Source organism: Psittacula echo, assembly GCF_963264785.1.
Source record: "Psittacula echo genome assembly, chromosome: 1".
In the NCBI taxonomy this organism is placed as follows: domain Eukaryota; kingdom Metazoa; phylum Chordata; class Aves; order Psittaciformes; family Psittacidae; genus Psittacula; species Psittacula echo.
In genome coordinates this window covers 1,357,354-1,381,119 of record NC_137735.1, presented here as the reverse complement: position 1 = coordinate 1,381,119, position 23,766 = coordinate 1,357,354, and the positions used below count along the sequence as shown (strand labels likewise).

General features: G+C 46.7%; 1 protein-coding gene across 2 annotated transcripts in view; it reads left to right on the top strand.

Annotated features, from left to right (window-relative positions):
* The window catches only part of EXOC6B (exocyst complex component 6B), a gene marked incomplete at both ends in the record, with an annotated part of 302,342 nt that overhangs the window by 205,581 nt on the left and 72,995 nt on the right, over positions 1 to 23,766 (top strand). For both annotated transcript variants that reach the window (XM_080627686.1, XM_080627685.1), the window contains one exon: positions 11,219 to 11,360. In XM_080627686.1, the coding sequence (XP_080483812.1) occupies positions 11,219 to 11,360 (142 nt within the window). The remainder of the gene's footprint in view (positions 1 to 11,218; positions 11,361 to 23,766) is intronic.

The window sequence follows — 23,766 nt, the reverse complement described above, 5'->3', positions numbered from 1 at the left end:
GCTGCGTGGAGACCTCAGAGCAGCTTCCAGTATCTGAAGGGGGCTATAGGGATGCTGGGGATGGACTCTTCATCAGGGACTGGAGCGATAGGATGAGGGGTGATGGATTCAGACTGAAGCAGGGGAAGTTCAGGTTAGATATAAGGAATAAGCTCTTCCCTGTGAGGTTGCTGAGGATCTCCACAGGGTGCCCAGAGAAGCTGTGGCTGCCCCATCCCTGGCAGTGTTCAAGGCCAGGTTGGACACAGGGGCTTGGAGCAAGCTGCTCCAGTGGAAGGGGTCCCTGCCTGTGGCAGGGGTTGGAGCTGGAGGAGTTTTAAGGTCCTTTCCAGTCAAAACCATTCTGTGATGCCTGTGTAGGAAAAACGTGGCCAGGGAGCTGGTTATTGCACGAATTAAGTGTCATTTTGTTAAAGACCAAAAAGCCTTAAACCAAATTAAATAAGATTATTTGAAGAGAAGCCAAGCACTTTCAGATCTGTCCGTTGGAGCTGGTTGTGACTGTCAGCCCCAGCGTGAGTTCTGCTGCTGACAGCCTTGAGTCTCCCACCAGCTTCAGCCAAAATAGCCTCCAGCTGTTGACCTTGGGCATCTTCAACACAGCCAAACTGTTTCGGTTTTCCCTCTTTTGGTGGAATGTGAGAGGTTTTGTGTCGGGCTGCAGTGGCTGCTGTAACCGCCTGGTTTATTTTTTGTGTGGTGAGGATAATTGCTGTATTTGCTTTTTTTCTCCCCCCTTTTCTTTTTCATTTGACTGGTTGCCTCTAAGCTTCTGGTGGGAGTTCAGCTTTGCCATGTGTTTGTCTTGCTGCCGTATCTGTGACAGCCTGTTTTCCCTTTAATGCTCAAAATAGAATAGAAGTGGTAAATGTTTACTTCAGAAAATGACACCCCGTCGGTTTGGTTAAATACCTCTGGAAGGCAGCCACTTAGACATGGGCTTGCGCTCAGCTTTCGTGGGAGTTTGAAACCAATCCTGCTTCAGTCAGAGGATGGTTGGAGCAACTGCTCTTTTAGCGCTTCCGATGCCACCAGCTTCCCAGGTGAGTGGGTCTTTGCGCGACACAGATTGCACTCAGATTCTGTTGGTTGGCACTGCTTTCAAGTGTTGCTCCTCGTAGGTTTACTGTGGTGATATTTCAGTGGTGGAAGGCTGTCTCTTCAAGCTGTTGTGTGATAGAATTGTAGAAACAACCAGGTTGGAAAAAACCTTTAAGCTCATCCAGTCCAACCGTTCCTCATCACTGCCAAGGCCACCATTGCCTGATGGCACTGAGGCCTCCTCTCACAGTGTGTGAACCCTTGCAGGGACGATGACTGCAGCCCTGCCCTGGGCAGCCTGTTCCAATGCCTGAGCACCCTTTGGGGCAGGAATTGTTCCTCAGCTCCATCTAAACCTGCCCTGGTGCAGCTTGAGGCCGGTTCCTCTTGTCCCATCCCTTGTTCCTTGGGAGCAGAGCCCAGCCCCTCCTGGCTCCATCCTCCTGTCAGGTAACTGTAGAGAGGTGATAGAGGGGTGGTCAAAGTCATCAGAAGTCCAAAATCCCACTTTTACTCAGATAAGGCTACGAGAGTATCTCAGAGGTGATAATCTGTTTAGATATGGTGATTTGCTAATGGCACTGAAGCTTCTTCCATAGACAACTACAACTCACCCTGCTCCCAGCCTCAGTAATCACTTATAGAGGGGAGGGGAGCAAGGCCAGCAGCTCATCCTGCGCAGAGCATCACTCCTTCTCCTAAACCACAGGTTGTCATTCATTTGGTCACTTCTGGCATGGCAGATTCTGAGGAGAAAGAGGCCCTTCTTATTCCTGGTTAACCATGGATGGCTCTCCAGTTCACTGTAGCTGTTGGAAGGGAGGCTGCTGACACAAAGGCAGTGCCATCATTCCAGTAGGTCCCAGCCATGCATTGAGTTTGAAATGCCTTCCTCAGAGTAACGTGAGTGCAGTCATTGCCTCTCCTTTTGTAAGTGTGGGCATTGGGAAACCTTTAACCTTTAACTGCCAAGTAATACCGAAGACCTGATGAGGGCCCAAAGCTGAGAGCATCTCTTTCCCCAACAGGCATTGCTCTGTGGTCAGGAGCCCTGGACCACAGGTATTGCTCATCGCTGACCTTCTCTTGTTGGCTGGAAGGTTTCTTCTTCTTTTCCTTGGCAAATTCCAAAACCACCTGAACGTCAACTTGTAGCTTGGTGCCAGTCACCTTTTTCCAAGTCCGTAAGTCAACACACTGGCTTCAGTGTTTAGCTCCTGGGATGACTTCATGGAGCCAGAGATCAAATGTGGAGCTTGACAGTGGCTGAAATCAATAAGTGACCATTAATGTTTGCACATCAATCACCCCTCATGACTTGCGTGGGCTACTTCTAATGCAGAGTGACAGGGCTTAGCCCATAGCACGTTCTCTGCTGGAAAGCAGGAGCTGGTCTACTCTCATCCTCTTTCCATAACACTAATGATTTTGGGAGGAAAAAGTGATTTCTTAATAAGGGTACTGCAAAGCCAAGTAAATAGGATTAATAATTAAGAGTTGCTCTCTTGATACCTATTCTGAAGCTAATACTTTTAGGGGTGGATTTGATTTCCTGGGATGTGTGGTGTTGTCTCACAGTATCACACTTAATGAGTCTCATCATACCCTGGATAAAGACACTGTGTGGATTTTTCTTTTATATTAAACATAAAACTTAGAAAAATGAACTTTTCTTTGTGCTAATCTGTGTAGTTGCCAGTGATTTGACGCTTGTGCTGTTGTGTTTTAACTCCATATGGATGCTTCCCTTCTCATGCCTTAATCTGGTCTTGGTTTAGGTGCAGTCCTCCAGATCATCTTCTCTCTTTTAAACACCAGGGCAGGTGTTTTCTCTGCCTTTCCATCAAAATCCTCAGTGCTTCAAGGCCTAAAAAGGTTTCAAGGCTTCAAGGTCCCTAAAAAAGGGACATCAGTTTAGGAGGCTGCCCTGCCCTCGTCCCTCCACTTGGGTCCATGTGATCCCATCCTGTGGATGTGTAGGTACAAGTTTTGGTTTTGGACCACACTCCTTATTCCATTGCTTCTCCACTCCATCCGAGATGCACCCATAGAGGCTGGTATGGCCAAGTTGGTAATTGATGACAGCTGAGCTCCTACCTTCAGAGAGGGCATCTTTGGAGACCACCCTCCGTGGAGTGGCATTGATGCACCAGCTATAGGCTTGCTCAGCTCAGGTCTTCTTGACCCATTTTGCTCAGGGCTCTCACTTGTTCATGGAACTCTTTGTTCTGGATAAAGTCACTTTAATTTCCAAGATACGGAGTGCACATCCAAAGGTTTTTTAAGCAAAAGATCCCCAATCAAAAACAACAGCAAAAAAACCCCAAAACCTTCACAAAACCACGTTGTCAAGATTGAAAATGGATTTCTGGGCAATTAATGAGTGATTTATTTGTTTTTTCAAGTAAACCTTTTAAATCCAGCAAAGTACTTGTTGTACACTTGTTTTGACTGTTTGGGAAGTGTTAATGTATCTGGGTAATGGTTTGGGGTTTTTTGCCATCTTCAGTGGCTGCAGAGCAATGGTTCTTAAGAAAAGACAGTCAGAAATGCATCAGGATGGTGTTAAGAACCTGGCCAATCAGGACGGCATGGAAAAGCCAGGGAATTCAGGAGTTAGCAGAGGTGGTTTTGTGGTGTTGCCCATGTCTTAGTGAGCTTTGGAGCTCCAGTGCTGCAGGCAGCAAGGACAGTTCAGAGATGTCCAGGGTGGGAGATTGAGTCATGGGATCTGTAGGGTCTGAGATCTTCATCCATGCCTGCACAGAAAGCAGGGATGCTGGAATTAACCTCAGTATTGCATTATTGAATTGGAGCAAATTCAGTGTTGAGATTATTGGGACAACTTGTGGTGTTTATAGAAAAGTGGTCATTTAATATTGAGGAATTCTGATTTTTTGGCTCACTTTTCTGTTGTCTGAAGTCCATGGATTTGCACATCTAAATACATTCAATCACATCAATCCCAGGGCTTCTTGCAGATTAAGAAGAAATCCTGTTGGTAGCACAAAAATAATTGGAAACTGAGACCATTTGAAACCTGTCAGTCCTTGTTTTCCATGGAAGTGTCACATTAACTCTTTGGTGAGGTGGTGGAAGCGTTCTCAGTGCTACAGTAGGACTTTTGTTTGCATTTCAGTGACCACATCGCACCTCATTTTGACCAAGCACAAAGCAGGTTCCTCCTTGACAAAGCCAGAAGTGCTTCTGCAGGGTGGTGGCATGGTGCCCCTTGGACCACGGTCTCTTTGGGACCCCCCAGTTGGTGGCTATTGCTGGTTCATGCCATCGCCATGGCTTTGGCAGTGGTAGATGTGTGCTTGAGGAGCCCCCTCTCCCACCGCCAGCGGCAGCATGCTCCTGATTGCATGTGAAGATTAATGGGTATTTATTTTAACAACCATTCCGTTGCAGTAGCTTTTAATGAGTCCTTTGATAGCAAGTGCCTTAATTAACAAGGCAGCTTTTCAGCGTTTCCTTTCCCTAATTGTTAACATATTTGCTATTTTCAACCAAAATGTGCTACCGTGAGCAGTGCCGGCTCCAGAGCCTCTGTGCTGACCTTCCCCATGGTGGCTGCTCGTCCCCTGGGAAACCAGAGGCTTCCATCTGCTGCCCAAGGATGAAATACTAATGAAGAGAGATGATTTCTTAGCTGAGCCCCTGAAGTGTGATTGACTTGGTGGGGTCCATGGTGATGTGCTCTGGTAGGTGCCCCTTAGTTGTGTCTTTGGGAGAGCTTTAGAGATTCGGCTCTGCCTTTTCACTGGTTGGCATGGCCACAGTGAACCTCTCTAAATGCCCCACTTGTGTGTCCAGAGGAAGTCTTGGAACAGGGAAGGCAGCATTGCCTTGGTAGGTGTCATGGAACCCCCAGCTGCAAACTCCAACTGAAAAGGGAATCATAGAATGGTTTGGGTTGGAAGGGACCTTAAAACCTCAGTTCCAACAGTTCCAACCCCACCTTCCACTAGAGCAGGTTGCTCCAAGCCTTCTTTTGTGCTGGGGACACCAGAGCTAAACACAGTACTCCTGGTGGGGGTCTCCCCAGAGTGCAGCAGAGAGGGAGAATCCCCTCCTTTGACCTGCTGGCCATGGTTCTTTCAAGCGGTTGCATCAAAGGCCATGGACAGAGGGATTCATTGCCAGAAATATGGTTATTAAACTGATTTGAGCCTCAAAACAAAACACCGTGGCTTTTGCTCTAATAATGTATTTAGAATTGCTTTACTTAACTGAAATTGGACCAAGCTGGCGCCTGGTGACGTTGGCTGTGCAGATGCTTGAGTGTCTTGGCCACTGAGCTCTGTGAACTTCTACCCATGATCCTTGTTCTCCCCGATGCAAATCCGGTTTATTTTAGTGAGGTTTGCAAAGGTCTTAAATAAGGGACTGGTGCTATAGAGGGGTTACTGGAATCACTTCGTGAGATCTTAAACTCTTCAGTTTTCTGTCAAGCTGGTAAATGAGCTGTTGGTGACTTTAAAGCGTTTGTTTTCTCCCTTCTTGCAGACAGCTCAGGTCATGGCTTCATTCCTCCTCCTTTGCCTTCTTCTCCAAAGCTCAACTTGCATTTTAGGTAACAGCGTTCCTGAGCTGCAGGGACCACAGTGTTCAGGCAGGTAAAGCACTTCTGAAGTCCAGGCAGGGACCGAGCTGGTTTGGAGCCACGGGGGGTGGAATCAGGATGTAACTGTGATTTCCCAGTGCGCTGGCAAGGGGAGAACCTGTGGGAGTGCCGCTGGTTCCACTTTGTGCTCTCAGAAGTCATCAGGGTAAACGCATGAGGTCTGAGCTGTCCCATCTGAGCGCGGCGGCTCCTCTGAAGCTCAGGGTTGTCTAGGAGCAGCCCATTCAAGGGTTGACATCTCGGAGGCGTCCTGCTCTGTCTCCATGCCAAGGCACATGTCCTAACACCGCTGCTGTGGGTGGTACAGTTAATGATTTCGGGAGGGGGGTGAAGCCGGTGGAAAACACATCCATCACGGGCTCGGCTCCGCGTGTCGGTGCGATGAGCTGGGGCTCTGCATCCCAGCACGGCAGGAAAGCTGAGAAATGAACCAAGGAGAGAATAAATAACGCTATGAACTGAACCACAGTCGTCAATAAGTGCCAAAGAACCAAGATGGGCACGTTGTGGTCTGAGGATGTACTTGATACCTGCCAGCGCGCAGCCCAAACCATCCCAAGTGTGAATACAAACAACCTTCTTCACTTGCAGCAGCAGCTTATTAGTGGTGATATATCAGTGTCTTGGTGCTGTATTTTCTCCTTGTCAGCAGCAGCTCCTTATCAAGCAGATTTTGCCCTGTATTTGTGGGGAAATAGTGTAAAATTAATGTTTGGAAGCTGTTGCTGGTCTTATAAGGAGCTGCTGTAAGTGAGCATCTGTTGTGCTGAGTGTAGGGGTGAAGCAGGAAAGGTTTAGGTCAGTCTTATTTATAAGGCTAGGTTTGGGCTTATTTATAAGGCTACGTTCATCCTGACTTATGAGAGTGAAAAGCATACATTCTGGAAGGGTTTTAAATCTTGGTGCCCAGGGAGTGAGGTGCTGGTCATCCCTGGTGGTACCTTCTTTTCTCCAGCCAGACATTTAGCACAATGATTTAAAGCCCTGTGGCATCTCCAAGCCCTCTAATAGTAAATATAGGGGGGAAATGGATTAATGCTTAAAAAGTGGGAAAAAGTACCTAAATATACTTTTGTCTTTCATCCAGTAATGTTGGATCTAAACAGCCAGGCATCTGTATGTTCTTAAATCTCTGACAAAAGACTGAGTCTTTTTTAAAGCAGAATGGTTTTTTAGGTGTTTAGACCTTAAGAATAATGGAAATAAAAGGTCAGGTTCTCATCTGGCATGGGAAGATTCAGCCTCAGGGTTTTCAAAGACATGGTGCACATTGACACCTGAAAGAAGTCTTGGTTATGGCCAAATCCTGTGTGGAAAGGAAGGAGGAGGGAAGGCTGAGCCAGAAGCTGCTCCTGGTTGGATCCCCTTTACAATCTCTGCAACGAGTTGTGGTAGGAAATACCTGCAAAGAATGTTCTAAAGTACCACCTACACCCTGCTTTCATGGTGAAGACTCAACAGAGCTGTTGTGCTGTCAAGCCCTGATGATTAAATTACTTTTCCCATCCCATCTTCCTCACGTTCAGCTTACTAGCTTGACATTTCAGCTCAATCATTTGCTCTTCTTCACACCCTCCTTGTGTCACTTGTCATTCAATCTCTATTTGGACAAGTCGGACTGGCCAGAGGAATGCATGCAGGGTGTTTGCTATGGCCGTTGCAGGTGGAGGTAACCCTTTGGGTTCCTCTGCATAGGGTGATCTGACCCTTGCTTGATGTGCAGAAAGGTTGTTCCTCTTAAATTTCTGTCAATGGGGCAGAAAACATTCCTGGGTTTGATTTCCCTCTGGGACGAGCATCCCCAAGGCTTCTCCAAGGGTTGCAACCCTCTGTGCAAACTCTTCCTGATGTGCAAGCGTGAGCTACTTCTCGGGATGTTCTCATGCTCTTCCAAGCTGTAAGAAGCCCTCTCCCTGATGCTCAGCATGGGTGAGGGTCCCAGGGCATGGCTGCAGAGTTTCGCTTTCTCATTCTCTGCTTCCATCTGGGTCTTCTGCACCCCCAGAGCGTGAGCAGCAGCTCAGGGAGGGGATCCTGCCCCTCTGCTGTGCTCTGGGGAGACCCCCCCTGCAGCCCTGATCCAGCTCTGGGGCAGCAGCACAAGAGGGACGTGGAGCTGCTGGAGCGAGGCCAGAGGAGGCCACGGAGATGCTGCGAGGGCTGGAGCAGCTCTGCTCTGGAGCCAGGCTGAGAGAGCTGGGCTGGGGCAGCCTGGACAAGAGAAGGCTCCTGAAGGGGAGACCTGAGAGCAGCTCCAGTGCCTAAAGGGGCTGCAGGAAAGCTGGAGAGGGGCTTGGGACAAGGGCCTGTAGGGACAGGCCAAGGGGAATGGCTTGAACCTGCCAGAGGGGAGACTGAGCTGAGCTCTTAGGCAGAAGCTCTTCCCTGTGAGGGTGCTGAGGCGCTGGCCCAGGGTGCCCAGAGGAGCTGTGGCTGCCCCATCCCTGGCAGTGTTCAAGGCCAGGTTGGACACAGGGGCTTGGAGCAAGCTGCTCCAGTGGAAGGGGTCCCTGTCCGTGGCAGGGGTTGGAGCTGGAGGAGCTTTAAGGTCCCTTCCAACCCAAACCACTCTGGGATTCTATGAAAACGACTTGGTTTTAGCAAAATCTCAGGTGTCTTTTGGAAGTAATGAAGAAAAATCACAGTCAGGTAGCAGCATGCTTCCCACTGCGGTTGGGGATGAGGAATTGGCACGAGCAGTGTTTTAAATAACCAAATGTGTCAGAAGGTGCGCAAGTAAATGATGAAAAGCAAAAATAACACCATGGCTCTGCTAAACTTTATGGTTGCCATGTTTCATCTTAATTTTAGCAAAGATGTTTGTTTGGAGGTGAGTAATGAACGCTCCTGGAGCCGGGGAGCGGCTGTGAGCAGCGGAGATGAAGTACCCTGCCCCAAAATGCATGGGTCTGCTCTTTTTGTTTGATACAAGAAATGCTTTTTTTCCCTCCTGCTGAAGATGAATGTGGCCTGAAGATCCAAAACAACTTTGCAAAGCTGGCAAAAACCCTTTCCAGCACATACATCAAACATTTACAATGGGGGGATAAAACACTGGCACACATTGCCCAGGGAGGTGGTGGATGCTCCATCCCTGAAGATATTCAAGATCAGGCTGGATGTGGTTCTGGGCAACCTGATGTAGGTGAAGATATCCTTGCTCATTGCAAGGGGTTGGACTGGATGAGCTTTGAAGGTCCCATCCAACCCAAACTGTTCTGTGATTCTGTGCTTGGCTTATGTGTCCTTGCTGCAGTAATGCAACTTGCGATGCTCTGCTTGGAGCACTGCGTAACCCGCTCGCTGTAATCCCAGTCTAAATACAGTTTGTGAAGTGAGATCTCCCAAGCCACTCCTTGTTTTCAAGAAAGCGTGTTAAAGCCTTTTGTGTGCATCTGAACACATAATCTCCTGCAGAAGCTGTTTTCAGGTAGCACCATTATCCAGAAATACAGGATATATATGCAAGCATCAAATCATTCCATGCAGCATCAGCTGGTGGGTTTGTGCGAGTCTGTGCTCTTGTGCCGAAGGATTTCCCCATGTTTATGGCTTTAATGCATGTTGCAGACCTGTGCCAATCTTCACCTGCCAAATTTTACCTACCCTAATCTTACCTGCCACCCATTTTGGATGGCACACAGCAAACTAGAGGAATGAGTGGTTGGAAATAAGGAAGAAAGGTGTTTAGGTATAAATGTCCCCATGTGTTCAGTGCCCTTAAATGATGCTTGGGGTTACTTCACTGGGAGTTGGCTCTTCGAACCTCTGAGACTTGCTGCCGTGATGCAAAATTAATTCAGTGAGAATGGACGAAACCTCCTGTGTAGGTGCTGTTGAGGGATGATCTGAGTTTGTTTAATGGCTTTAGTAGTGGTCCTTTGGATTTTCTGAAGTGCTTCACTAAACACAGTGTGCTCCCTGCTTGCTCCTGAGCCTGGTCCTCTGGAGGACCAGAATTCTACAGGGCAGAGCATCATCCTCTGGCCATCCTGGGATGGGCCAGTCAGCACCTCTTGGAAGGGTCTTTTCCTCTTCTCTCCCCTCGTGGCATCTCAAGAACCTGTAGGTCTTCATGGAGTACCTCAGTTCTCCATCAGCTTCCCTCTCTTGTGGTGATGGCTCTCCTTGTTGCTGATGGTTTAACCAGGTCAGGGTGGAGGTACTTGAGCTTGCTTATGGCCTTTGGCAGGAGATAGAGCTCTCTGAGGACCCATCTCCTTTTTTCCCGTTCCACAGCCCATCATTCCTTTTCTCAATATGACTCTTCTTTCACCATCCTAAGTCCTCAGGGGCATCCTGGGCTTCCTACCTGACAGTTCGGTTGTGTCAACGCAGGGGCTTAAACTGAAAATCAGCTCTTTCAGAGTTCACAGTTCAGAAATTCAAGCATTCATATTAAGGCATCTGTCCTGATTACTCTTTTCTTGCCTTGCAGTAGTTTCTTAATAGGAAAATGGAAGGCTTACCTGGGGTAAATCCTCTTGCTGCGAACTCTCCACGTGGTTTATAGCTTGAGATTTCAGTTGTTCCCCAAAAATGAAAGATACCCATCATGCCTTAGAAAAAATGGGTCTGAAATTATTCTCTGACAATGTTCTGAAATTCCTTCATATCTGAAACTCATCACTTCTCATACTTCCATTATAGATATGAACTTTTTGAGGGTTTTAAGTAGTTTCTGTCTGTATGGCAGCCTTGGCTTTGGCTTCCTCCTCATCAATCCCCTGTTTAATTGCCTCCTACTAGGGATAGCTTGGGAGAAGGCTCTAAGGTCTCCCCTTCAGGAGCCTTCTCTTGTCCAGGCTGCCCCAGCCCAGCTCTCTCAGCCTGGCTCCAGAGCAGAGCTGCTCCAGCCCTCGCAGCATCTCCGTGGCCTCCTCTGGCCTCGCTCCAGCAGCTCCACGTCCCTCTTGTGCTGCTGCCCCAGAGCTGGATCAGGGCTGCAGGGGGGGTCTCCCCAGAGCACAGCAGAGGGGCAGGATCCCCTCCCTGAGCTGCTGGAGGGGCTGGACAGTATCCACATGCTGGTGACACTGTTGTCACAGCGGTGTGGCCCCAGCTTTCTTCTCCCTTGTAGCCAAGGCTAAACCTTGAACTATGAGCCTCTGCTGTTGGAAAGGGAATTTGAAATTCCTGTATGGAATTATGTGGACACTGATTTAGGTGTAGACTGGAGTTTTCAATTGCCATCAGCACTATTTTGACCTGTCAACAAGGTTACTTCAGGCAATCTATGTAGGATGTTGAATAAAACCATGCTGTGTTGTCTTGCTTATGTTAGGATGTGATAATGAGAGATGCCTAGAGCTCTAAACACCAAGGTTCTCCTGTATTTGAACTACTCCTTGGCACTCTAGACGCAAGGTCTAATCCTACTAGTAGCAGTGGAAGATGATTCCCTTTAAGGACGGTGATTGCAAGAGTGAAGGTTCCATAGCAGATGGGGCGTGTTAAAGATGTTGGACTGGTGTATCCTGGTCTGGAGAAGTTCCTCTTGCACATTGCGCTTGATGGCCTTACTACAGGTGTCTCTTTCCTCCGCAGGGGAAGGTGGCACAGACGGCGTGCATGTCAGCATGCAAGCACCTCTCCACCTCGCTGATGCAGCTACTGCTGGAGGCCGAAGTGCGGCAGCTGACGCTGGGTGCCCTGCAGCAGTTCAACCTGGACGTGGAGGAGTGCGAACGTAAGATACCCAAATCCTTACCGTTTCCCTTATTTCACTTTGCTCGTGTGTGTGTCAGGACCCAAGCCCCAGGGCTCTTAGCGATGCCAAGTATTTGGGGCTGGTGAACCTCTGCAAAGGTCACTGGTACTGTGTACAGTGACGCTTGGTAGTAACTTCGGGACAGAGTAGCCTGGTCAATTCTAAGAGATGAAAGCTTTACTTTTCCTTTTTCTCTGTAATGCAGCCTTCATGCTTTCATAGAATAGAATCATAGAATCAACCAGGTTGGAAAATACTTTTAAGCTCATCCAGTCCAACCTTCATCCCAGCGCTGCCAAGGCCACCACTAACCCATGGCACTGAGGGCCTCGGTTTGGAGCACTTGCAGGGACAGTGACTCCAGCAGTGCCCTGGGCAACCTGTTCCAATGCTTGACCACCCTTTTGTTGAAGAAGTTTTTCCTAATATCCAACCTAAACCTCCCCTGGTGCAGCTTGAGGCCAGAAGAACATTTCCAGACCGTCCCTGCTTTTTGAGATGGAGCATTATAAAAATAGGAGTAGGTGAAACAGGACGCCTAACAAAAAGCACATTTGCTTATGCCTGTTTTGGAAAACCGGAATTGGGCTTCTGTTCTTTAGACGTTCTGGTCCTCTCCTGACCTCAGCTGTTTGTCTCTTCTACCTGCTTCAGGGAATTCTTATAGAATCACAGAATGGTTTGGGTTGGAAAGCACCTTAAGATCATCCAGTTCCAACCCCCTGCCATGGGCAGGAACACTTCACACTAAACCATGGCACCCAAGGCTCTGTCCAGCCTGGCCTTGAACAACACCAGGGATGGAGAAATTCTCTCTCAAAGCAAACTCTTATTGCAGAGTTACTGTTGTGGAGATGTGTTAAAATGCCTACATCCTTTCAGAGGTGTGCATGGAGCATGGTGGTACCAGCACTGCAGCTTTGCTCTCAGCCCTGCTCTTTTCTGCTGGTCTAACTTACACCTGAATTAGCTCTGGAATCTGAAGATTTCCCTCAAGTTGCTTTTTATCCTCCTCAGTAAAAGGGCTAAAAAAATATAGCACAGACCTGCCAAAACTATTTTAATAATTAAGCTAAAGCAAGGTGAGCACAGTTCTGCACAGGAACCTCTCTGCCTTACAAGTAGGATGGACTTGTTATTGGCATTAATGTTAGGATGGAATAGTGACCATAGCTATGGAAAACACAGAACTTGATAGAGTCGATAAAGAGTTCATGAAATCCTTGATAAAGTATTTTGGAGGAAGTGGGCTTTTTTCCCCAAATATCTGCGGTTTTGGCTCTCTCAGTTGAGCTGGAGCTGGGAATATATCCTGTCTAAATAGCAGTGAGCTTGCTTTTCGTATCTCTGATAACCTGGTCTCGTGAAGGTGTCCCTGTGCTTGGTAGGGGTTAGAACCACATCATCTTAATCATAGAATCATAGAATAGTTAGGGTTGGAAAGGACCTTAAGATCATCTGGTTCCAACCCGCCTGCCATGGGCAGGGACACCTCACACTAAAAGGTCCTTTCCAACTGTCCTGGTTTAGCAGTAGCAGTCATTTTTTCTACTGGTGCAGTGCTGTGTTTTGACTTTTGGCCTGGGAATAATACTGATAAAGCCGATGTTTTCAGTTGCTGGTCAGAATGTTTACCCTGACCAAGGACTTTGTGAGTCTCATGCTCTGCCAGGAAGGAGGAGAAGCCGGGAGGAAGCAGGGACAGGACACATGACCCAAACTAGCCAAAGAGGTATTCCATACCACAGCACGTCATGCCCAGGAGGTAGAACTGAGAGTTACCCGGAAGGGCTGGAGCACTGCGGGGTGGGGGTGAGATACCGGTCGGTGAGCGGTTGTATTCTCTTGCTTGTTATTTCCTTTATCATTATTACTATTAGTGGTAGCAGTAGTGATTTGTGTTATACCTTAGTTATTAAACTGTTCTTATCTCAACCCGTGGGAGTTGCATTCTTTCTATTCTCCTCCCCGTCCCTCCAGGAGCGGAGGGAAGAAAGGTGGGGGGGGAAGTAGACTGCGTGGTTCTGATTTACGGCCTGGGCTTAAACCATGACACCAACCCAAACCATTCTGTGATTCTATGATTCTATGATTCTATAACTCAGTGAAATCAGTTGTGTTGGTTTCTTCATTGTCTCTCACTTAACACTCTCAGAAGGTATTCTTCCACCCTTTCTAAAAGGTGTAACTGGTTGTGTTTTAGTTCAGCTGCACCCATCAAGAGTGAGATGAAATTTATACCTGAGAAAGGTCACTCCATAAGAATTCTGGTGTTTGCAAAGAGTATATTTAAATTTTTCATGGGTTTTGCTGATTTCCAGCACTCATCTGAATAGCCTGGGAAAGGATCGCTGTTTAATCGTAGAATCCCAGGCTTTACATTGGAAGGGACCTTAAAGCTCATCCAGTTCCAACCCCTGCCATGGGCAGGGGCACCAGCCACTAGACCAGCTTGCTCCTCAACGCATCGCATCCAAAAGTTGCAGCTATACCATATGTTGCACCACAAGCAGTGCCTTATTTTGTTGTCAGCAGCACCTTCATCCCTAAATTCTTGCTGTCTGATTTGTGTCCCATCAACGTGCTGGGGCTGCAGCAGTAGCAGTTGTGTTCCCAGTCAGTGTCCAGAGGGACAGGCGATGTTACTGAGGATAATGGGAAGCATTTGTCATTAATAATAGTTTCCTTCTTTTTCTTTTGGCTGCCAACAGACTTGAAACCCTGCAGCTTTCTGCCCCATCTGTAACGTGGGTCACTAAGCAGCATCTCTTCCCTAAAAGCCCTTGATGGATAGGTAAAACGGATGGCATTTAATATCAGGTTTAAAAGCATGGTTCCTTAAATTCCAAGTGTTTTGTGAGACAAAACCAGGAGCACTCAGACATTCAAGAGCAGGTGACGCCAACCTGAGCATTGGGCAGGCAACCTGCTCCCCCCGCAGCCCCTTCCCTAGGTGCCGTCGCAGGCAGGGAATGGAGACGGATGCTGGTGCTGTAACCTTCCTATCCATCACTGTCAGCCCCTAGATCAGTAAACCCAGACAAAGTCTTTTTCTTCCCTTTTTGGCAACGAAACCACGTTCCCTCATCCCTGTGGGTTTCTCTGGTGGCTTTGCTGACACTAGGAATAATTGGAGTTCTGTTTTACAGAAGCAGTGCATTAAGATTTTCGTTTTAGGAAAAGCCAATCCCAAGAGTGAACTGGTGTATTCACAAAATATTTCCATTTTTAAGGTTTTTTGTTTAGTTTTTTGTGTATTTGGGGTTTTTTATCCTTCACCTGAAAGCCTAGCTATGCGTCTCAGCATCCTTATTGTACCAGTTGCATATTCAACTTTAAGTCTTTGCCTCCAGCCCTTTTTCTCTCCCCAGACACCAGAGCCTTCCCTAGTTTAGCAGCTTTATTATCTACTTATCATGTTAAAATAGGATTTTATAGCTGTTTGGAGCACTTCCAGTGAGGTCTGTGATGTGGGAACAGGGCTTCAGAGTTTCAATCTTGGAGTTTATTAGGCTTTCCTTTTAGTCTCTTGTGAATGTCAAAGGTATAAGCTGGTTAAGAGAGTGGTGAGGCAAATTAATGAAAGGACTTAGTTGTATATTAAGCACGGTTTGAGGGTGATGCAGATAATTTGCTGCATATTAGGGTAGGTATAATACACATTACAAGAACATGGGTTTCTATACACAATAGATAACAATTGTAGCGGTGAAAAAGATACTCGCTTAGGCTTATAACAAGAAACCCATAAATTAATTCTCCAGACTTGTGGGTTCATAAAATATTGCTTGATTTATTAATATTTACTCTAATGTTAGCATAAAAAGGAAATGGCTGCAGGAACCTTTGCATCAGGTTAAGATTTGCAAGCCTGGGTGGTGCTCAGGAGAAGGGGTTGTGATGGGACCCTTTACCTGCACTAGAAATCCCCCTGGTAGAAACATGCTTGTTTTGCATTTTCAAAGCAGTGAATACAGTTTATTAATGTTATGACCTGCAGAAAGAAAGTTTTTGGAGATTTGGACCTGTTCAGCCTGGAGAAGAGAAGGCTTAGGGGAGACCCTATAACTGGTCTTCACATGCTGGTCTTCAGTACCTAAATGGGCTGACAAGAAATCCAGAGCTTTGGACAAGGGCCTGTAGGGCCAGGCCAAGGGGAATGGCTTTAACCTGCCCGAGGGGAGACTGAGATGAGCTCTTAGGCAGAAGCTCTTCCCTGTGAGGGTGCTGAGGCGCTGGCCCAGGGTGCCCAGAGAAGCTGTGGCTGCCCCATCCCTGGCAGTGCTCAAGGCCAGGTTGGACACAGGGGCTTGGAGCAAGCTGCTCCAGTGGAAGGGGTCCCTGCCCGTGGCAGGGGTTGGAGCTGGAGGAGCTTTAAGGTCCCTTCAACCCAAACCAGGCTGGGATTCTATGATTGTGTGAACTGGGAAGAAATAGTAAATCAAATAAACATTGTGAGCCAAACCTTTTGGTTGTATGAACAGTCCCAGGTACATCAGCAGTATTTTGGGTGTGAAAAAGGCAAAGAAGAGTAGAGCTGCAAAGTTACAAAGCTCCTATTAGGTTGCCTAAAATGAGAGAAACCTGGGAAAAAAGGGAGCTGTTTTCCTTTAGCATTATCCCAGTGGTGAGACCAAGGGGCTTGAGGAGATGCAAGGCACTGGTCGTGTCCATGGAGGTGGATAGCCTCTTGCTTTGTCCCAGCAAAGACCTGTTTCCCCAGATGCATATCAGAGGTCGTGCAGCTTTACAGCAGTGTGTGTGTGTGTGGATGGCATGGCTGGCATCCAGGGAAGGGCAAAAGTCATTTTTAAATGGCCTGTTGTTTGGCCAGGTATTAGTTGTAACTCTCGTTCTTATTGCTTGGCTCCGCATAGCTCTTTTTGATGCAGTCAAGAGAGGTTCTCTTACCTCCTTTTTAAACCTGAAGTGAAATAAGGCATCGAGGTTAAACGAACTGCCCAGCAAGACGCAGTGGGACACGTCTAATTATGTCTCAATTTAGGAGGGAATTCTGGCTCCAGCCCAGCAAACCAGCTTGAAAAGAGGAAAAAAACAGCTCTAGAGAGGAAAAAAAACCCCTAACACAAATATTGCTGTGAACCTGTAAATAGAGGAGGTGATGCTTTTTTCAGACCAGGCGTTTGCTTTATAAAATGAGTTTGCTGTCTTCCAGAATCCATGTGTAACCCAAGATTTAACAGTACATGCAACGTGCTTTTTGTAATTGCTACGTGCCTTGTAACCCAGTTCTCTGCTCTGCTCATTTCTGGGACCTCCTGGTGCTGCTTTATATATCATTTTTCCCTATCTCCTGTACCTCAGAGGTAGTGGGAACTGAGTGTAACAACCCAGATTTGGAGATTACGACTGAAAAAGCAACAAAAAAAGGGGGTTGCTCCCGCTCCTACAGAAGTGTTTCCCATCTCTGTAACCGGTTCCAGCAGTGGTTGAGGCAGATTGTTTTTACAACCCTTAGATCATAAAATAAGCAGTTCCCTAATCTCCAAAGTCTTTTAACCGCTGCTTTATGAGAAATTAAAAGCACCGTAAAAATTATATTTCAAATTGCATTCAACTCCCACTTTTCAGTCAGACCGCTCCTGGGGGCAGGCAGGAGGAAACCCAGATGTCTGCCCTGTTTGAGGGATCCTCCATCCCAACACACAAGCATGCCAAAATGTGCTGATACAGGTCCTGGCACAGCTGTTTCCCACCTCCCTCTTGGCCACGTTATCTGGCTCTGAGGACTTCCCACGTGGAAATCCAGTTGTTTTGTGTAGGATGCTGGAGTTTGCCCACCGCACCCTGTGAGTGTGCGCTCACAGCCCAGAAAGCAACCGTATCCTGGGCTGCATCAAGAGGAGCGTGACCAGCAGGTCGAAGGAGGTGATCCTGCCCCTCTGCTCTGCTCTCGTGAGACCTCACTTGGAGCATTGTGTGCAGTTCTGGTGTCCTCAACATCAAAAGGACATGGAGCTGTTGGAACAAGTCCAGAGGAGGCCACGAGGATGATCAGGGGCTGGAGCACCTCCTGTATGGAGACAGGCTGAGAAAGTTGGGGCTGTTCAGCCTGGAGAAGAGAAGGCTGCGTGGAGACCTCAGAGCAGCCTTCCAGTATCTGAAGGGGGCCTACAAGGATGCTGGGGAGGGACTCTTCATCAGGGACTGCAGTGACAGGACAAGGGGTAACGGGTTCAAACTGAAACAGGGGAAGTTTAGATTGGATCTAAGGAAGAAATTCTTTACTGAGAGGGTGGTGAGGCACTGGAATGGGTTGCCCAGGGAGGCTGTGAATGCTCCATCCCTGGCAGTGTTCAAGGCCAGGTTGGACAGAGCCTTGGGTGACCTGGTTTAGTGTGAGGTGTCCCTGCCCATGGCAGGGGGGTTGGAACGGGATGATCTTAAGGTCCTTTCCAATCCTAACTATTCTATGATTCTATGAAGCAAGCAAATCCTGGTGCCTGTACAAGCACATACTTCAGTGCATCCCTGGGAGCTGTCAGACCCCCTCATTACCTGGTGCTTGTTGCTCGTGATGGCTGTGACCTGCACTGTCCCTCAGAGGACAGAAGGAGAGTGTTGCTTCCTTCCACCTCTTCACCTGTCAAAACTCAGCCCTCGTTGAGGGCTGTTCCCCCTTTTATTAGGAAACATAACTTTGTGTTTTCCTGCTTTTAAAGTGGAGTGGGGTGATGCATATTAACAGCAGAGGTGTCTTCCAGGCACTGCTGTATGTGCTTTCTGAAATGGGGAGGGTAAATTACTGCTTCACCGAGTGACAGAGGGCATAGAAGTGGGAGCCTCTGGTGCATGGCTGTGCCATGTTCCTATGCTTAGATTTATCCAGCCTCATTTCTCCCTGAATTTGTTCCCCTGGGCATAGCATTAACTTATTTAGTGCTGCATTCATTTACCTCTGCTGGCCTTTCACAGAGGTTGCAAAGTGCTTGCAGTGGCAAAGAAAGCAATGCCTGGTCACTTAGTGTGTCTAAATCTGCATGGAGAAGTATATGACTCCCTATCGATGAGCTACCAAAACCATGCCCTTTGTGTTTGGATGCTGATGGGAAGTACTTGGACAATGCTCTCTACTTAAGTGGTCTTTGCAAGTGAGACTTGAGCAAGTCCTGGAGTTTGTGTGATGTCAGAGACAAATGAGCTTCCCTCCAGCCTTTTTACTTTGTCCTTGAACTTAGACCTCCTGCTTGCTTCTGCTATCTCTAACCATCACCTGATCTTTTGCCCTATGTTCTCCCTTCATCTATCACCTTGTCTCCTTCAGCATTTTAGGTTCAGTATTTCTCTCGCTGTTTTCCTTCTATCTCCTTTGTAAACCTGTTGCCAATCCTATGGCATCATCTCAGCCTCTCCTGTCCTCTTGTCTCCAACTTCTGCTTTCTGCTGCAATATTATGAATATCCTCCACCTCCAGCACCTTCCTGTGTTCTTTGTTACCAGGATACCCACTGATATCTATTTACCCATCTTTACAGTCCTTTGTAACTCTAATAAAAGATACCTCTGTCCCCACCTAATTCTGTTTAAGCACTTTTAAGAGTGCAGTTCCTCAGCTCTGCACCCACTTTCCCTTCCCCACCATCATGGACACATGCTGTTGATGTTTGTCAACCTTTGCAGCTTGAATAAGCTAATAATGAGATGTGCACATTCCATTTTTCCTAGTATTGCTATTCTAGTGGAGCTGAGAACTTCATATCTTCTAAGATACACACACTGTACCGCTTGGGTTATGGTTTAGGAACCTATATAGATGTGTAACTTGGTTCTGTAACCCTGTCCTGCAGATTGGCAGGGACCAAGTTTCTTGCTGCACATCTCATGCAATTTCTTGATAGCTTCCTTTTCTTCTGCTTGAGAACATCTAATGGTCCATCATTGAGGAATTCCTCTCTGGGGCTGTGAATGCGCCTTAGCCCTGTCTGCAAACCATCGCCTCCCCTGGCACCACTCATTTAGATGCAATAACAGGACTCCAGGCTCAACTTCGTTCCATCAGAGGAACAAATGCTGGAGAGGGGTAGACATTTTTATTTAATCTGACCCAGTTCAGTGTATTTTGGGGAATTCCTCCCTCTCCCCACAGCTCTCTGGCATTCCCCAGATGGGAATGAGCTTTGATCATTTGGCCTGTATTAGGGAACAGCTTCAAAGCAGGGCTGCGTGGGAATGGTGTGGGTGACATATAAGCTCAATATGGAAATTGGGATCTTCTCTTTATTCCTCCTGCTTCAATTTCTATTTATTATTTCTCCCTTTTTTTTTCCCTTGTGAGCTTCTGCAGCGTCCATGCAGAGATTTGTTATTTAGCTTGAGTATCCTCTGGGCAAGGTGCAAGAGGTCCTGTCACTTGGCGTTTCTAAGATAGTTTTCCAAGGTTTTGTCTAAGGAAGATGACTTTGAGGCCTGTTTTCTTTCTTGAGGAAGAATGAGATGGTGTTTCCCCAAATGCAAAACCATGTTCATGGTGATGCAACCACAAGCAGGTTGCCCAGGTTGCCTTCACCAGGAGCTGCCGTAACCTCGATCCCTCAGGTCTGCAGTCATGAACTCTGGTGGTTTCATGTCATTCAGAGAAAATATTAGCCTCAGAATGATGTTTTTGAGGAATGAAGTTGCCAGCTGGGTTCATTTTAACCTCACAATATGGGTAAGACTCCGTCCCCATGTGCTTAGCCTTGTACAAAAAGAGATTCCCCCGTTCTGCGTAATTAATTTACAGTGGATGTCTCTTTTCTGGTGTGCGTTTGAACTCCTTCTTCTTTGTTCATTGTAAAGGGCTTAACGGTTCCTGTTCCTTGATTCTTTCATCGGTGAAATGTTTTGGAAGAGAGGTTAGAGTCCCCTTGTGACCTGCCCTGGGTGGCCCAAGCCTGTAGACCTTGCAAAGACATTACTTTTTTGGCCTGAACACAAGTCTCTCAAACCTTTAGCCTGGCTAAATGCTTTGTACAAACAGGCGCATACTGATCTGCTCTATTCTCTTGTGATTTTCTGCTCAAGGGGCTGTACTATAGGTGGCTTGCTATGTTTGCTGCTTGCCTTGGTAGTGGAGACAGTACAATAAAGAAATCCGACAGTACTGAGGCCAACGCTGTGCTTGGTCGTTCCAAGAAAATTGTCCTGAAATCTGGTTGAAGAGATTAAACCCAAGAAGAACTGCCTGTGTCTTTCCTCTAAAGCTCTGTTCAATTCTTTGTTTCTTTTTCCTTCTGTAAGACTTTGTTCATTCTTCCTTCCAAAGAAGTTTGTGGCATTGGTATGTAAGCTGTGACCTGCGATTACAGAAGGTACGGCTATTTTTATAACAACCATGGGGTGAAGCATTGCATTCATTCCTCCTCGGGCTCCTAACAGCCAAGTGCTGGAGCAGCTTTCTTCTGAGCCGTGTTCTTGATCTCATTTCTTCCGTAATACAAATAATATGATCTCATGCATCATTTCACTTCTTGGATGTCAAGTGCACTGTTAATGCAGTAGAGGCTCCAATCCATTCTTTTGATGGGAATTACTGTTCAAGCAAATGTTGGTTCAAGGCGCTACCGTCGTTGTAATGTGCAGTGTTAAAGGGCAGCATCACTCCATAACTCTCCCAGCCTTCCTCCCACATGGTTCCTCACTAAGAGACAGCTAAAGGTGAGCTGCTAACGAGCAACCTTGTCTTGGGATGAAATCTGTCTTGAGTCGTTCACGAGCAGATGACAGTGGTGATAAATTCACGAGGCTTGTGAAAACATTCGAAACCCAGTCACAGGAATTTTCTCCTGAGGATGTGAAATTCATGCTTTTGGGAAGACCTTAAATTCCACAACCCCATGTGTGCTTCTAAATGGATTCCTAGCAGCTGCGAAGCCCTTACTCCAAAGTAGAAGTTTTCTTTCATTGCAGTCCTTTCAGGGTTTCTGTTTTCCAATGTTTCTCCAAATATAATCAGTAACATGATGTGACCCCATCCTTAGAGCTTAGTTCGTTGGGTACCTCAAGCCAGGGATGTCTGAGACACAGAGCTGCCCAGGGCAGTTTCATCTCTTGAGAGGATGCTCAAACACTGTTTCTCACATCTAAACGTTTTTAGCTTCTCAGGTACGTGCTTTTCCAAAGCTGGGGGTGTTTCAGGATTGATGTGGCTTTTGGGATAATTCTTCCAGATGAGACAGTGGGGTGTACAGCAAATGTGTAAAGATGATTTATCCCTTTGCAGATCAGAGTCAGAAAGCTTGTGTTAGTCCTCCCTTGCGCGTGTGCTGGCTCAGGCAAGCTGCAGTCAAATTTTATAGCAACCCTACATTAAAATGCCTTTACAGCTAGAATTAATTAAAGCAGTTTTGGAGGGTTAAATATAAACTCACTTTGGACTATTCGCAGCCTGGATATCACAGCATTGGGCAGTGGAAGTGGCTGGAAGCTGAGCAGCTCCTACCTTTGTCCACTCCCTGTGCAGAAGAGGCAAAGTCTATAAGCACAACCATGGATGGTTTCTTCTGGGTTTGATTCATGCTTTTCCAAATCTAAAGCATTTCTAATCTAAATCTAAAATCTAAACGTGAACAGTCATGTACATACTTTCTCTTTCTTGTTTTTTATTATTTGTTTCTATTTGTAGCATTGGCTAAAAGTAATGATTTTACAGCCCTATTTGCTATTGTCCTGCAGCAGTTATCACTTGACTGATCACTGCAAAGATGAGCAATGGTTTCAATCTTAGAGCTCTCCTGGCACCTGGAAATATTAAAAAGCAAAGCCATGGATGTCTGGAAACTGGCTGCTGTGCCCCCGGAGGTACCGGTGTCTGTACTGAAGGATGTTCTCCATCCTGAGATTTTAATGGAAGGTGGAACAAGAAACTTGATAAATAACCCTTCTTTGGTTTCTACAATAAGGCGGTTGAGGAACAGAGCTGAATTCCTGTGTCTTATTCATTAGTCTGTTCTCGTTAGAGCCATGGGGGCTGCTCCTATGACTGGGCTGCTCTAGGAGATCTTTAAGAGTAGGATTGCAATGATGTGTTTTCCTTGGTTTGTGGCGTCTGCTTGAAAATGAGATAACTTTTGGAAAGGGATGCATTGAAGGAGAAGACCAGTTAGCATGATGTGACTCTGCTCAGTGTTGAAGGACAGCACAGATCCTTTAGTACCTCTGTGTAGTCATGGAGACAGAAGGCAAAATCTACCATCCTTATTGCTTAGTCCTCAGCTTTGTGGAGCTGCAAGAGCTGGTTTGAGGGTTCCTGTATGGTTAAAAACCAGAACAGTTCGGGAATAATGGGCTTTATTTAAGTTAAAAAACTGTACATTGATGTATTTTTTCCCTCTTTCCTTCTTTTTTTGCCCTTAAACATGGTTGAATCTCAAGACAGTATTTTGTTTCAGCGTGCACCATCTTCAGTGTCTGCAGGAGCAATAAAATTCAGAAGGCAGAAGCTGCCTTTTGAGAATATGAAGTTGAATGTGTTGAATGTTTCATGATGTTGAATTGTGGCTTCATAAATTAGGTCCCTTCGGTTGTGTGGAGAGCAGAGATAAAGCCACTACTTCTGTAACTAAAGAGGGTGAAAATTAGGCAACGTTGGGCTAACCAACCCCAGGAGCATCATCAAAAGATACACTTGAATACGTGCAAGTCATTGGCTTCATGAGTGCTACCAAGTAAAAGCTATTAAATGGTGTGAAGGGCTGAGGTCCTCTAATGTGGATGCATGCAAGATTCGTTCTTTAATTTGAAGAAGTTCCTTACTGTGAAGGTGGTGATGAACTGGAACAGCTGTGGCTGCCCCCTCCCTGGCAGTGTTCAAGGCCACGTTGGAAAGGGCTTGGAGCAAGCTGCTCTAGTGGAAGGTGTCCCTGCCCATGGCAGGGGGTTGGAACTGGAGGAGCTTTCAGGTTGCTTCCAACCCAACTATTCTATGATTCTAAGTCCCCCTCAGTGGTTTTAGACTTGGTTTAAATAATGGCTTAGAAGAAAAACAAACGTCTTAACTATGAAACTTTGGCCAGATTACACTGGAAGGAGGGAAATGTGGCCTTGGAAATATTCTCTTGGCTTTGGAAACCAATGGTATTCAGCTGTCAGATGTCTTCATCCAACAGAAATAAATATGCAGCAGAATGGCCGTGATTCTTCCTATTTGGGGTGACCGTGCTCGGGCAAGAAGCACACCCCAGCAGATAATGCACAGATCGGCTGCCGAGTAATTAATGACAGGGCTGGGCATATTTTTTTGATGAATGCTTATGGGGCCTGGTGACAGGCGTGAAATTAGAAAATTCCTTCAGCGCCCTAAAATATAAATAGCTTTCGGAACTGAAAGGAGTTTCACAGCTGAAGATTTTATTGTGTGGAGAGGAAAAACTTTTCCACCCCCATC